Raw genomic sequence first — 16515 nt, 5'->3', positions numbered from 1 at the left:
GAAGATTCCAGAGTTTTATAGAACCGGGCCGTGTAGCCGTCAGGGCCCAGGTTTTTGCCACCTGGGAGATTCTTGATTACATGAGAACTCGTCAGCTGAGAAAGGGGCCTCCATATGTTCTATTTGAGCAGGAGAAAGAGAGAGGAAAGAGGAGGGAGTGGAAGGGGGGGGGGGGAGAGGGGAGGAGACGGTGGGGAGTTGTGCAGGTTATAAAGTTTGGAGAAGAAAGTATGGAATACAGAAAGAATGTCAGGGGGTGGTATGGACCAGGGACCCGGAAGGGGATTTAATGCAGGATATGAGAGTCTGCGCCAATTTAGAGCGTAATGCCCTGGCCACTATGCGACCACACTTGTTGCCGTATTCATAAAATTAGCTACGGCCGACTTGTATAAAGCGTCCCCAGGAGGCCTCAAGAAGGCGTCTCCCTTCCAATCTTGCTAGGTTAAGGTCCCGAAGGACAAAAGTGGAGAGGGATCGCTTGTGGGCCAGTTTGAGGGAGACTACTTTGGAAAGGGCCTTTTGGCGTTTAAGGCGGGCGCCATGACGCATGAGCACCCCTCGGAGAACACATTTAAGGGCTTCCCAGCGAACTGGGGGTGGGGTAGGGTCAGTTGGTCAGCGACAAAGTTGGTCACAGATGCTTGAGATCGGAAACACACACGGGTCCAGGAGCAGGGATTCATTCAGCCTCCAAGACCACGCAGAATGGGACAAGAAGGGAACCGTCAGAGAGCAATACACAGGTGCATGATCTGACCACAAGATGTGACCAACCGAAGCCGAAGTCAACCAGGGGAGGGAACTGTGTTGTATCAGAATTAAGTCAATGCGGCTATAGGAGGCATGGGGAGGAGAGTAAAAGCTAAAGTCCCTGTCTGAGGGATGTAAGAGACGCCAGGCATCGCAGAGTTGGAGCAGGGCCAGTGAGCGTTGAAAGTTCTCAGTTTTAAAAACTCTGGCACATTAAAAAGGTATTATCCTACAAGGACAACCCTTGATTTTGTTTACCAATAAGGGAACCCAGCTGTCATAGATTTATCATTTTCAAACACCTGTATAAGCTAAAGAAAAAAAATAAAGATCAACCAGAGGCTCTTGCTTTGGATACAATTTTGCTAAACCTTGAAAGCATAACTGTCAAAAAAAATTACTTAAAAATGTTTTAAAAACCTGCATATTTTGGTTACAATAACCCTTAAGAGTGGTGACTATATAATTTTATTGTTTTTAAAAGGGTCACTCAGGATAGCAAAGATTATTCATATATTGTTCCCTCATGGTCAGACCAACTTTATTGTAATATAAACTTATTACCTGCACTAGGCTGTTGTCCCTATTGGAATAAGATGTAACAGACAGGACCTGGAAAAAAAATTGCTTTCCTCTGTCCACTTCTCCCCTCCCAGGACTTCTGGGAAATTTAGTTTTACTAGGGTGTGCAGGAAGAAGGAACACAGATAAAATAGAGCAATGGGTAGAGGAGGACTGTGCATCGGGGAGCAGTGACTGGTGCCAGAAACAAGCCATGTGGAGTACTTTTTAATTTTAAGTCTCCAGATAACTACTTTAATGCCATAATTGAGCCCCTGAGAGTCCTCTCTATTGTAAAGAGCTATAATTTTACATTACTTCATAGCCATGACCTAAGCTGGGTTGTTTGCAATCAGTACTCACTTAGGGACTTCCTTTATTTTATTTCACAGGACAGCACCTTCTCCTCTCTGCCATGACTTAGTGCTGGAGAAAATGCACAGGAATAAACAGGCTTGCGCTATGCTGGGGGATGATTTACAGTACATTTTGGGTGGGGGGGGGGGGGGGGGGGGTGAAATTTAAGCACTCACCATCACAGCAATGCAGGGATTGTACAGCATCTGTCTAAGCAGTGGACAGCTGAAGATGATTGTGATAACAAGCTAAGGATTTTAACAATGAAGAAATTACATCACAAAAGCAGCCCTGAACTACATAAGTATCTAAATAGCACATGAAGCCAATGAGGACAGACTGTCAACTTGCATTCGCACAGCTCCGACTCTCCCCTGCACAAGCTAAGCCAAAACCCCCTTGAGTCACTCTGCAGCTTAACAGTTTCCTTAACATCAGACAGTGGTCATCAGTTTGTAGAGAACTGAGAAACCTAGTGGCCAAGGGGTACTCCACTTTAGATTACGATGGGGGATAAGGGTCATGTGACCTCTATGACATTAACACAACCTGCACCCCATCTACCCCCCCCCCCCCCCCCAATGATCTCTGCAACAGTGCTAGGTCTCTAACCTCAGGACGCTGCTTATCACCGCTGAGCACTTAAAAGGGAAACAAGCAGATTTTACCATATTTATAACGCTTGGCAACATGTTATGTATGATAAATTCTTTATCATCACCATCCTTGGGGGACGTTTTAGCCCCACGGGATGGTAAGCATATCAAGTTATAAATTCCCCCTCGGCCACCCCGTAAGTAGTCCCCTAGGCGGGGAGTTATACTTGCCGATTCCCGTTACTCCAGCCGTGGTCCCGACCCATCTGCTTGGTTGACAGCCCACGCCATCGCTCTGCTCCCTAAAGAGACGGAGTGGTGACATGAATCAAGCTGTCAATCAAGCCAAGGGGGTGGGACACGGTAAATATAACTCCCGGTCCAGGGGACTACTTACGGGGCAGCAATGGGAGGGCATCAAATGGAGGGAAATTGTTTTAAGAGACAGTGACCATTTAGTTACCAAATTCATAAGTATTTATTTACATTATGATCTTCACATACAACCCCACTCCCTCCTCTTGATCACTCTCCAAATTATGGACTTGAGGCAACTAAAAGAAGGAAACCACAGTTAGGCATGCTGTATGTTCTTTAAATAAAAGTTCAAAAAACAAAAACAAAAGAGAGACATTGTTCAATATTTACCTGTAATTTATTGTTCATTTTCATATACAAAAAAAAAAAAAAGATAAAAGTCCTTTCTAAAATTGTCCTCCTATTGGTTATGGTGTGGCTGCTTCACACAGGGTATATACTACATTCATGACTTTTTTTTTTTTTTCCTGGCACCCAGTGCAAATAATTTAAGCAGTCAAACCGGAACTCAATAAATCTAATCTCAAACGCAATACTTCTTTTTCTTTCTTAAACCTTACTACAGTAAAAAGGGACAAAGCTTCACAGCAAAATGTATTAACTATGATACATTGTTCTCTCGAAAAACACCTTAAGTCAAACTGCATTGCAATGAAATGTGTTTTAGAGGTGGACATATCTATTTATACATATTACCTTGGTATAGATAAATACATCCATTTAAGAGTCCATCAGTTTCAAATGGGTTACAGCAACAGGCTCAACTGTATATATAGGTGTATATTTATATATATATATATATAATCTTAAACAGGATACTTTAGCATAAAGATTGTTAAATCAGTAGTACAAGCTAACTCCGCTACATATAATTATAGCTACAATAGTGAAATAGAACACACATGATTCCACCTCTCATTTTATCCAAACAATATTTTGCAATTTGGGACTAAGGACAAAAACAAAACAAAAACAAAAACATGTTTTTCTTTGACCATCGTAAAAAGACTTCCCATCAAGTTTCTCAGTACAGATACCAGATAAGCAAAGGTAAAAGTTTTTTTTTCCTGTAAATACAGATTTTAAAAACATTTTTTTACAAAGTATATTAAGAGTGTACACTTTTCAAATCCAAAAAATATATAAAAAGAAAAAAAAAGAAAAACACAGGTAGTTGGGACCAAGAATTTTCCAGATGCCAGCATATATGTAAGACAGTTATGTTTAAATTAATGCTAAATATTACATTCACAAATATCGTCCCCCAAATCCCTCCCCCATTAAATAACAGAGTCTTACAAATTTCAAAACATAAAAATCAAAGTTCCTGAAAAAAAAAAAGAATCAGAACAACATTTTTGTTAAACATGCACAAGATGTATGCAGTCGAAAAAATAAAGGTAAAACAAAAACTAGTAACGAAAATACAAAGTTACCCATTTTAAAACGCTGTCCATGAAATTGAACAAATACACAGATACATGAGGAATTCCTCATATACACAATAATGCTTTCGATGAGACGGAGGGGATACAACAAGTCTATACTTTGCTTGATGAAATTTGCGAAATGGATATAATAATCAAAAAATAAAAATCATACTTTCCGGTCTGCGCCTAAAAATCAAATACAAAACATAACTGCATTCCCAGACAATGTCCCTTTGGCTATTAAATATGTACATATATATCCGATAAACACACTTTCTTTTACAAACATGTATTTAAGCCTTAGTTTTCCTTTGAAAATGGCATTGTGAGAATTAACCAATAGTGAAAATTAAGACACTAGTGATTATGAACAATATTTTGTTTATGAAATTTAAAACTTCAAGGAGATTCCTTGCATCTTACAATGTTTCTCCATGACTGGAGACTTTACAATATCCTTGGACCAGATTCTTCAACAAAAGAATCCTAGGACCACTATGTACACAAACGTTTGACACATACTCAAACACTGACAAAGCCAAATCTTCTTTTAAAATCAGACTTCCAGAAATATTTAATAAAGTTCATTTTCACTGAAAAATAAAATGGACGTTTAAGTCATCTCAGCTATTCCCCACATAACCCCATACAAAAAAAAATAAAAAATGAAATATGTAGATGAAGGGCTCTGACTTCTGATGGCAAATCCTGGCACATTACATACCAGCATGAAATGAAATATTTGAAGATGTGTGGAAATAACCCTGAAATCTGATAAACTACTGTAAAAACTAGATTGTTCTGTTATAAGGAATGCATTCTTGATCATAGGACCATATTCAGCATTTACATTAAATAACCCAAAGTCATTTTTTAATTGGATCATTAGCTACATAATAAATTTATAAAATGATAAAGCCTTTGGTAAATTATAAAAATAACAAAACCTTGCTCAAATGGCTCAGAAGGTTTTCTTGCATAATTTTAGAACAGCTTTAAAAAAAAAAAAAATTTGAACACAAATATTAAATACAGTGTTTTGTTTATTTCAGGTTCTGTGGGGGTGGGACATGAGATAAAAAAAATTTAAATAAATTCTAGCCATGCATAGCCCCTGCACTGAGCATTAGACAGTGTTCTGTTAATGACTGTGCAAGTTCTCTCTTCCCCAAAAGAAAAAGTTCACTGCGCCATCTATTGGCAGTATCTACTATATAATCCCTCATTCGACCCATAAAACAGACTTGTCAGTCAAGCTGACATGTCTTCTTTAAAGGCGAACCTATGAGATCATTTTGGCTGCCCAGAGAGGAGGATATGATAGATGAAGATAAGCTGAGCTCTATGATATATAAGTTTGCATGTAGGTTTTTTCAGTATAAAGCAGAGTAAATCCCAACAAGACTACTAGTGAGAGTCCTGTTGACTCCACCCACGCAAGCTGCCTAACAACTTGGGATGGGGTAAGAAAGACTTTCACAGTTTCACCAAGGAGTTTCTCAAATTCTGCTTTAAATTCTAAAAAGCCTAGATATAAAACAGAGCTCAGTGACCATCATATAATGCTTTCAGATAGGGTGACAAATATATATTTGAGAAGACCACACAAAGCTGCACTGAAAAGTGGTCTTCTATTGGGGGGGGGGGGGGGGGGAATTTTCTTAAGGAAAATGACCACTGTACAAAATGTATAACCCCTTAATGACGCAGGACATAAATGTACGTCCTGGTGCGGTGGTACTTAATGCACCAGGACATACATTTACGTTCTATTCATGATCGCGAGCGTCGGAGCAGCCAAGGACCCGCCGGTAATGGCAGACATCGGCGATCGGCGGATGTCTGCCATTAACCCCTTCGATGCCGTGATCAATACAGAGATATGTGGAGATCCGATCATCCAGAACGGCAGACTGAGGTCCCCTTACTTGCCTCCGCTTCCTTCCACGGGTCTTCTGCTCTGGTCTGAGATCGAGAAGAAGAGGACAGATAACACTGATCAGTGCTATGCCCTATGCATAGCAATGAACAGTATTAGCAATCAAATGATTGCTATAAATAGTCCCCTATGTGGACTATTAAAGTGTAAAATTAAAAGTAAAATAAGTTTTAAAAAAAAGGTGAAAAATCCCATCCCCCAATAAGAATGTAAACTGTCTCATTTTCCCCATTTCACCCCCAAAAAGTGAAAGAATTGATCTGATTTCCCCCCCCCCCATAATCTTCTCATCCTTTTATTGGCACCTATTCAAAAATTTGGGTAATTTTTTTTAATTTTTTTTAACAAAAGGCTTCAAAATTTATAAATTTAACTTAAAATGCTGAATAAAGTCCATTGTGCCTCTATTAAACGTTAATATGTGTTTTAACTTTTACTTTACATTTCTGTTTGAAATTAGTTGCATAGATTACAAATGAAAAGTGACCTTCTGCTCTCGTGTAGATAACATTAATTTTTATATTCTGAGGGACCTGCCAATAATAAATTTACACCCTTACTATCAATTCATAGTGGCAGGTGACAACTTTGTTTAAGCACCCATTTAATGTTTCCAAACCAACGCAAGAGCTTTAGCCTATATTGGGAAAAGAAAACCTTTTCTTTGCCCTAATCTTCAAAAAAAAAAAAAAATTTATACAGAATTTAATCATTCCAAACAAAGACAAAAAAAGGTTCTCGGATTCATATGGCAGAATACCAAAAGTAGCAACACTGTTTAACATGAGTTTTGAGGTAATTTGTTTACATAGTTCACTGGATCTCAAGAGTCAGAGAAGAAAGAAATGAAATATCCTGCAGGTAAATTAAACAAATTCAGAAGCTTTGCACACGTGTTTTGTTCCCTCCCTAGTGAAACAAAGGCACAAACATATTTTCTTAAATTTTAAAACATGTAAAAAGTATTCCGTCACAGAGGAAATGATAAAAGATTTGAGGTCCTGTCTTAATCCATGAGTTGTACAGAATGCGCAAAAAACGTTAAAAAAATAATTATGTTGAAATAGAAAGGAAAGACAGCTAATAATCTTATCCCTAACTGAACAGAGTAACATTCCAACAGTAAAGCACTTTTACTGGGTAATTGCTACAAAAATATTTCAAGGTGCATACAGAAAGCTATAGTCATATTGCATTTGAATCACACAATCAATTGCTGGTATTGTTAAATTATTGCTAACCTGCCAGATTTAGAATACACGGCTGAATTATTATTTAAAAAACTGTAAATATTGAAGAGAAGACAAACCGTAGAATTTTTGGATTATCTAATTTTAGATAATATTATAGACAAAATGTATAAACAGGTTTAGTGTACACTAAGTATTATATACTGTTGTAAACATTACCAACACTAAATTAATCTGTACCATAAATTGCAGCAGTTTGTAGACTGCAAGCCTTCATGGGCAGGGTATTTATTTTGTAACCGCACATTCTTTGTAACTCACGTTTACTGTTCTTGCTTTTATTGTCTTATGTATACAGCATCCTAGAACTTATTGGTGCTTTACAACCAAGAAATAATACCAATAAAGTGGTTGTCTCACTAAATCTCTGGGCATATTTTTTTTCCGACCTAAGTAGCCCCCTAGTGCATGTGGACATTATAAAACTAGGCCAATAGGAGCGCCACCTGCTGCGACAGGCCACTCCACATATGTATATAATGGCTGCCAGTTCATTCAAACAGGTGACATGTAATACTATATTTCAATTATGCGGCTGGACAATTATTTCCCTAAAGATAAGAGCTGAGTGCCAGGGGATATAGGAGCCAGACAAGCATCCTTCAGATAAGGGGTTGTCATACTTAAACTTGTTTTTCCCCCACAAGTCTTTGTTTACATGTTGCCAAAAGATCCCATGACAATTTGTGGCTAAAATGGTCACGTGCCGGGACGGTACATCATTGTTGAGAATCTGTATACAAAGACCATTGGGGTACATCAGGATGTACCTACCCGAATCAGGATTTTCTACCCGAATTTACATCAGGATGTATCTGCACTGAAATGGTGGGGAATTAAAGAGGTAAATACTGTTTTTATTATTTTAGAACATTTGCCTTGTTTTCTTTATTTCCAACCTCTTAGGCAACTCCTTTGGTACCAAAAAGCTAGAAAAATACCCATCAGTACGACAATATACTTATTTAAAAAGAACATAAGTACCTGATTAAAAATGGAAATTGTAGGCACTTCAAAGATATGAATCTTCTTTGAGTGTACGTTTAGGGGAACAGATTACCCATAAGTTTCCCACTGCAGATGTGAGCCACGGCTGGTGTTCTGTGGTGGAAAATCTACAGAAGATTACATTTACCAAAATAGGGTCTGCTGCAAATTTTCCACTGCGGAACACCTGCCGCCGCTCAAATCCGCAGCGGGAAACTCTTGGGTAAACCATCTGTGTGAATGTACCCTAAGAGTTAAAGCAGCACTACTGTATTATCATTACTAAGAATTTATTTACCCTGGAGATTACAGAGTCATTCTATTCTTAAAATATTAGAACTCTGTGCCAATGTATTTATTATATTCTTAGATATGTCCATGCATAGGACTTGAAGCTCTGTAACAGAAAAATAAATACACAAGGGCCTTTTACACGGGGTGATCATCAGCCAGATGCTTGATCTGTGGAGAAGATCTAGTGATCAGTCAATGTACGAGCAACGAGTGGTCGTTGGCTGATCACTGGGATTGTGCAGTCCTAAAAGTAATCATTGGTTGGCTATGCATATACCTATGTAAACAACGAATGTGCGGCTTACAATGATATAAGGGCCATACAAACTGCACAATAATTAAGCTGTGTAAAAAGGCTTGCTAAAGGAGTGCCGATCTGCTTGATCGGCACTTTGACCTGGCGTTGTCTGCCTTTCCAAAAGGACCCTTAGGGTTATAATTTTGCAGAGTAAATAATACTTAGTGTACATCGTCCCCGATTTCCAGTAATGGCAATATTAGCTTGTCAATTCTAAGTAATTTTGCCGGCCTTTGGTTTAAAGAATAGTTCTGTTCTGTAAGACATTGAAACAAGAATGTAGCAAGTTTTCCAAAAAAGGAGAAAGAGGAATAAAATGTAAACACAGGCCACATTTTATGGTGTTACAATCAATGACAATGTATTTCTTCATCCTAGAAAAGTCAATAGAAATTTAAGGTATTACCCATCAAATACAATGCCAATTGTAAATCACTATTAATAGAGTGGATTCTGCTGGCTAGTTTGAGTTTAAGTAATAAAAAAAAGTTACCGTACATAGCTTGTGGTAATGTTACTTTTTTTTAACATTTTAATTTAAATATGTTGGTGATGCATCTTAGAATTCTTAATTTGGCTCCCTACATTTCTGCATATGCAGTATGCTTTTATATTCTGTCCTTTAAAAATATATTATTTCCCACATTTTGGCTACAAGGAATACACCAAAACATTTTTTAAGCATCACCAATAACTGAACAACAAGGAACTAGTAGTATTAAAAACATTTATCTAGAATTTGCTGTTCTCCCCAGAACACAATACGATCTGTAAATTTACCTATTTATATTAAAATATAAATTGCAGCATTCTAGATTATAAAACCCCAAAATGCTGAACCATTTTGTAGCAACATTCTTTTATGTGGATCGTACGGTCTTAAAGACATACACAGTTATTAAAGACTATCAAATCAAATATGGCACTTATACTAAATACATTAAAGCTTCTGAGATTTTCTTCTGTCTTTCTTAATGTCGGGAGGAAAAGAAACAACGTTAATGCAAAGTTCAGTGAAATAGACAGTAAGCCTTTCATATTAACCAAAAAATATATAAAAAATATCTATACACACTATACATATTCCAGCGTGTATTTATAGGAAGAGACCAATAAAGATTGGCCTTTGATAAGTGTTTGCGAATATAAAGAAAAAGGCACATTAACAAACACAATATTAATTTGCTTTAAGCGTTATTTCCTGTATTTTTAAACATGTGTAATCCGGCTGGTCAGTCAAGTTGCACATTAAGCTTAGACCTTAGGGGTTTTACGGGACTTTTATATTGATGGGCTATTCTTAGAATACGTCACAGATATTAGATTGTGAGGGTTCAACTCCGGCCACCTCTTCTGATCAGCTGACTGATAGGGCAGTAGTAATTATTTGAGGCCTACACCTCCTTATTTTTTTACCAGAGACTGCTTCCTACATTCAGAAGTGGCTGTATCTGGTATTGCATCTGCTACTGCATATATAGATCTGTGCCTTGTAAGTAATGAAGAGGCCATCATACTTATGAAATTCAATACCAGTACTACGCTACCATTGTACCTGGTAAGCAATGAAGAACTAAATTGGTGGAAGTGCCAGGAGTCCGAGCATTACTAATCTGATATCGATAGCCTTTTTCAAGAATAGGCCATCAATGTAAGGCTCAGAAAACCCCTTTAAGGGTAAAGTCACGCTGCAAGAAATCCACTGCAGCTTCTACTACAAGCATCTGTCACCTAAAATCTGCCACAGAAGTAAACCCCCACGCCATCGGCTGGCACATGTGTCAGAGTCACGAGAGACAGAGTGCTTGCTCAACTGACTGGCGTTGGTGCAATATGACCAGCCTCAAAAACCTTACTCCGCACACAGGGCTGTGGCCGGGTAACCACATGTATCAATGAAAAGCCAATGCCATCTGGGAGAGAGGCGTGACGGTGCAGCGTATATAAGGTGACCGATGCTTGCAGCATATTCTGCAGAAAATTTGGTATTTGGGACCATACCCTAATGGTAATTTGGTAAGAAGCTACAGTGCCTTGTCCTTAGTGAGATGGCCCAGTTAATAAGGATGCTCCTAACTACTCGAAATCTATAACATGCCAATATCAACTGGCCCATCTCAACTGGTAGGCAACACTAGCTTTGACTTAATCGGCAATGACCTTGTTGGGGGTGGGGCAATTTTGCCTGACCTATTTACATGTATTACACATAATAAAAGGAACAACAATACTGGAAAACTATACTTGAGCTAAAGGGAAGTCACCACCGGCTTACTATTTTAATATATAAGGTAGCCGAGAAGGATTTTTTTAATAGGGAGAAAAGGCTTACTGTCTATTCGAAGAGGTCAGTGTGAAACAGCCATAGCAAATGTGTGATTCATACCCAGTTATCTAATGTATTCAGTTAATCTACAAATGTGTACAATTATTTACAATGGTGCTCTTATATATAAAAAAAAAAAAAAAACTAAAAAAAAAAAAAGGTAGCACTTCCTAAAGATTTAGAAATTTTTTTTTCGTTTTCCTTAATTTTGTTTAAACTCCCTTGTCAGAAAAGCCAACTTACATTAAAATATACTTACTACAAGACAACACAACTAAAAATATATAATAAACTTATACAAGTACAAAATTCTGAGGTAATTCTGGTTTGAGGTGGTCTATGGTCATGACATTTTCTCTTAAAAACTGTATTTTATTTTTTTTGTATTGTAAGTGAACCCCTTCATATGTTGGATAACCATACTGCGAAAAAGGCATAAAAAAAAAAAAAAAAGAAGGTCAGGATCATCCAGCACTTGAGGAGGTTAACCTTGGAAGCCACGGAAATTGAATGTGTGAGAGTTTTAAAAACATTGCTTGTTTTGCAGATGAATAATAATGTATCCAAGTATTGAATCAGCAGCATCAGAAACATTCTCTGACTTGGGCAAAATTCTGGCAAATAGAGTGGAATTTGTATATGCACCTGGCTACATGTATTTACTTTGAGATACAGAGAAAGAAGGCCTTATAGTAACATCACAGTGGATCGGTGATGTCTGTCAAAAGGATTTTAGGCATATGTTGACTGAACAACAACTAAACTTAAGCCTTTGATGGCAATTAATTCCATGACTGGTTGACAAGACTTCGGGACACTCCAGAGGAAAAAGAAAATAATCAAATCAACTGGTGCCAGAAAATGTTACAAATTTGTAAATTACTTCTTTTTGCAAATATCAATCCTTTTAGTACTTATCAGCTGCTGTATGCTCCAGAGATAATTGTGTATTTCTTTCTAGTCTAACCACAGTGCTCTCTGCTGCGCCAGCTGATCTGCTCCAGCTCTGGACAGTTCCCGACACTACTTCCTCTGTAGTTTACAGCAGCTGATGAGTACTGGAAGGTTTAAGATTTTTAAATAGAATTCATTTACAAATCTGTATAACTTTCTGGCACCAGTTGATTTAAAAACTTTTTTCCCCTCTGGAGTACCACTTTAAATAATCTAGTTACCTGCAAAGGCAGTTGACTTACAGATATCAAAACTGTCCCTGTAAACAACATAGGCCATCACCACACTTTATTACATCGTGTAAAGACCAAGATCCCCTTTTCTCTGTACCCATTTCCTACGGCAATGCTTTGCAGTTGACCAGCATCCTTCCCCTTAAAAAAAAAAATTACCTGAGAAGTAGCTTTGTAGCAATAAATCATTTGCCGATTGATGCAAAGTGCATCCACAGTCTGCCTCGCCCACACATAGAACCTCCTAAATATTGAGCTCTCGAACGAGAGAACATTCGGTTTCTAGTTTCTCTACATGTTACAAAAAGACACCCGTTAAGATCCGCAAAAGACACAACAGACGTTTTTTGGAGCAAGATATCCAGAAGTTATAACTGAAGTAATTACGGTTGTTGAAAAAGGATTCCTGTTGGTGGAAGGTGTATCTTATGTAACAGTCTTCAGCATACTACAAAGTCTGCAGCATTTTTTTTTTTCTTTTTGTAGGTGATCTCCTGTGGGTCCTTGTCTGAGAAGGTCACACATTAAGAGAAACCAACATAATGTATCTAAAAAGGAGTTTGTTGAGGTTCTGAAGTACCTTCACCTTTCTGCATTCAAAAGTCGGCACCTGAATGCTTGCTGAGATGTTCATTTTTTTTCCTGTTTTTCTTTTTAATATACAATAAAACAACGTGCTGGTAAAATTGATCCAAACCACCCACCCTCCCACAAGAAACCAAATATTAAAAATAAAAAAAGATAATAAAAAGTCAAGATAAAATAGCAGCTGCATTCGTGGGTTTGTGTATGCGTGTATGGTTTTTTGTTGTGTTTTTTTTTTTTTTTCCTTTTTTTTAGTTTGTACAGTATATTTTTTTTGTTTTGTTTTTCTTCAGTGTTTTAAAAAGAGTCTGGAAGGACAAATGTAACAAATGACTCAGATACTGGACTCTTTGGGCGGTAAGTCCACGTTGGTGACAGATGTAACAATGGAAACAAGGCAGTCCGAGGTAGTGCCGTTCACTAATTTGCGGATCTGAGAAATACGTTCCTCAACGCATCCAGCAGAGAGCCGTGCCTCTGCATCATGGTCCCAGCACTCTTCAATGGTGACACATAACTGTGCCAAACCCTGACAACAAAAAAGATTAAATTAATGGAATTGTGCAATGTAAAAAATTTCCATATCACATAAAACATGCACAACCTCCAATATGCTTTTTACATGTATATTTGAACACAATGGAAAATCTACTATGCTTGGAGTAGATAATAGAGATACAAATATTGGGTCTTAAAGGTAATGTGTAGGCTGAGACACCCCAACATAGACAGTAGTACTGATGTGACTTTCACCACCCCTGGCAGCAGAGGTATGTAAGGATTATCTATAAAAACATGTTTTTCCATGAGGCTGAAGTGTCAAAAGAGGTGGGGCCCAGCTGCTTAAGTGCCACGGCACTGCTTATCCTGGCTTCCCTCTCCATCCCCTGTATGAGTGACTGAGGACAGAAGGGAAGTGGAAGCCAGAAGACTGAAGATGAGGTGTTCACCAAACTCTGCTTCTATTCTTGTCCTGAACTGATTATATAGGTCAGTGCAGAAACGGAGAGGACTCCATTTGGCAGTACTCTGCTGACCATTCTGGAATTGGTTCAGAGTCTAGTGCTCTGACTCAGTCTAGAGTCAAACTCTGGACTATACAAATTGTTTAGCAAGAAATTCTCTAATATCAGAACAGTAAATGGAAACTTACAGGGTGTTTCAACCATTGTTCTTTGAACGCAGGCCGCACTTTCTTGTGAACTACTACTTCCTGCAGGTCTTCTAAGGATGGATGCTGACCAATCTCTTCTTCAAATGGCAACATGTACTCATCGACAGGCCCTGGAGACATTATGGTATGCATGAAACAGTAAAGTAAAACAGCTACTAGTTGTACAAGAAGAGAAGTAAAAGGGAAAATATTGTGACAGATTCTCCCCTACACTGATGATTAGACCCAAAAGCAACACAAAGTACAAAGCTTTCCTTTGAAGGGGTACTCCGCCCCTAGACATATTATTCTCTATTCATCTCCGTGCCGGATGACTGGCGATGCAGGCCAGAGGTTTATGCTCGCAGACTTGCATTGAGGGGGCATGGCCGTGACGTCAAGAGCGATCTTTTGTATAGGGGATAAGATGTCTGGGGGCGGAGTACCCCTTTAAGTGCGCCCTCTATGTAGTACTGACATGAACCTGCACACTGGTGGGCTGAGCAGACTTTGTCATTGATTCTAGGATGCAAGTTGCGAAGAGAGACAGGAGAAGAAAGATTCCATTCCCAGTATGGGGCAACTAAAAGGAAAGGGGGGGGGGTTTACAGTATGAGGGAGGCCAACTACAGAGGGGGTGGAAGGAAACATACAGTATAGGGTCTTAACTAGCAGGAGAGCTGATAGTATGGGGGTCTAACTACAGAGGGTCGAGGGTGGGAACACAGTATGGGGCCCTAAATACAGAGGGGGGACATACAGTATTATTTGTCCCTTCTATTGATAATATTGGTCTCAATGATGTGTATGTCAATAACTGAATTAATTGGTAACTGTGTGACTACTATTTAGATATATAGTACTATACATTTCTTATAGCTATACTGTGATACGTGATGTTATATACAGACACACACATCACATTCTGAATTATTATTTTTTTTATGATGCCCTACATTTTGATATGTTGAGGTGTAAAATAAAAAAAAAATTAAATTAAAAAGGCCTACAAACTTTCCAAAATAGACTTTACATACTTTTTGTGTGATTGGGGAAAGAGGAGGGTTGTTTAATGCAAAACATATCCTTTTACAACCTAGCAATGCTACTAAATGGAATGGGAAGGTGGCTGATGGGGGGCCTCAATGACTTAATCTTATAGGCCCAAGGTACTCTGATTTGACACTGGCACTGTATTCAAATGACCAAAAGCAAAAAATGCTGAGAGATGAAATGTAAAATGACTAGAAAGCTGTGATCTTCACTTTGCCTCTAGGGGGACCCAAAGACTCACCGTCAGCCGCTGTACACCTGGATACAATTTCCCAGAGCACCAGTCCCATAGCATACATGTCTATCCTGAGAAAAGAATCTCGTTGGAAGTTAATTGCTCCCTCCAGCACCTCTGGAGCCATGTACCGCCTGGTGCCAACCTGGGGTTAGAAACAATAGATTCAGCATTAGAGAATGGTTTATTGTTTACAGATCACAGTGCCTTTGTAGCAGTGTTTCCCAATCAGGATGCCCCCAGCAGTTGCAAAACTACAACTCTCAGCATGCCCGGACAGCCAAAGGCTGTCCGGGCATGCTGGGAGTTGTAGTCCTGCAACCGTTGGGGGCACCCTGCTTGGGAAACACTGCTATATAGTGTAGATGACACATGCATTATAGTTAAGCCATTTACATCACTACGGATAAAATAAAGAAACTATAAATCTATACACAGAATTGTTCATTTTTCAAAAACAGAGGACACGAAAATCAATTCCCGATCACTGCTCGGTGAAATGGTCAGTAGAGTATGGCTCAATTAGACATATGCTATATATAATGGCTGTATTAGATTGGGCGAGTATCAGCCGAGTAAGCACATCCTGCAGTGTATATGAAATGTGTGGCAGACTATGGTTCTGGTGAAGTGCCACACAAGTGACCCGGTGATTGTTGCCCTAGCCGCACAATCATTAAGCCGTGTAAATGAGCACCGATCTGCTAGATTGGCACATGTTTCGCCCATGGTTCTGTCCATGTGAAAGGACTCTTAGGCTTACTACAGACTTCACTTTACACATCAACAAAATTCTCCTGCTCATTAATGGAGATAGTGAGAGAAAGAGACAGAGAGAGAAAGAGACAGAGAAAGAGAGACACAGAGAAAGAGAGAGAGAGAAAAGAGAAAGAAAGAGAAAAGAGAGAAAATAGAGACAGAGAAAGAGAGACAGAAAGAGAGAAAGAAAGAGCGAGAGAAAGAAAGAGCGAGAGAAAGAAAGAGCGAGAGAAAGAAAGAGCGAGAGAAAGAAAGAGCGAGAGAAAGAAAGAGCGAGAGAAAGAAAGAGGGAGATAAAAAGAAAAAGAGAAAGAGAGAGAGAGAAAGAGAGAAAGAAAGAAAGAAAAAGAGAGAAAGAAAGAGAAAGAGAGAGAAAGAGAGCGAGAGAGAGAAAGAGTGAGAGAGAAAGAGAATTAATAAAGATAGATATGAGA

The 16515-nt window shown here is 38.6% G+C and overlaps 2 protein-coding genes across 3 annotated transcripts in view; both read right to left on the bottom strand.

The window, feature by feature from the left end:
• Positions 1-12626, bottom strand: part of EXOG (exo/endonuclease G) — a 97608-nt gene extending 84982 nt beyond the window's left edge. Inside the window, exons 1-2 of the mRNA XM_056519638.1 lie at positions 12456-12626; positions 2754-2821 (exon numbers count right to left, since the gene is read on the bottom strand). Of these exons, the coding sequence (XP_056375613.1) occupies positions 2754-2821; positions 12456-12485 (98 nt within the window). The 5' untranslated portion in view covers positions 12486-12626. The remainder of the gene's footprint in view (positions 1-2753; positions 2822-12455) is intronic.
• Positions 12627-13072: 446 nt separating this feature from the next.
• The window catches only part of ACVR2B (activin A receptor type 2B), a 181612-nt gene continuing 178169 nt past the window's right edge, over positions 13073-16515 (bottom strand). For both annotated transcript variants that reach the window (XM_056519637.1, XM_056519636.1), the window contains exons 9-11: positions 15329-15467; positions 14035-14165; positions 13073-13410 (exon numbers count right to left, since the gene is read on the bottom strand). In XM_056519637.1, the coding sequence (XP_056375612.1) occupies positions 13216-13410; positions 14035-14165; positions 15329-15467 (465 nt within the window). In that variant the 3' untranslated portion in view covers positions 13073-13215. The remainder of the gene's footprint in view (positions 13411-14034; positions 14166-15328; positions 15468-16515) is intronic.

This window comes from Hyla sarda, chromosome 5 (genome assembly GCF_029499605.1).
Source record: "Hyla sarda isolate aHylSar1 chromosome 5, aHylSar1.hap1, whole genome shotgun sequence".
Classification (NCBI taxonomy): Eukaryota; Metazoa; Chordata; class Amphibia; order Anura; family Hylidae; genus Hyla; species Hyla sarda.
Note: the sequence above shows the minus strand (reverse complement) of the source record. Positions and strands in the feature narration are given on the sequence as shown.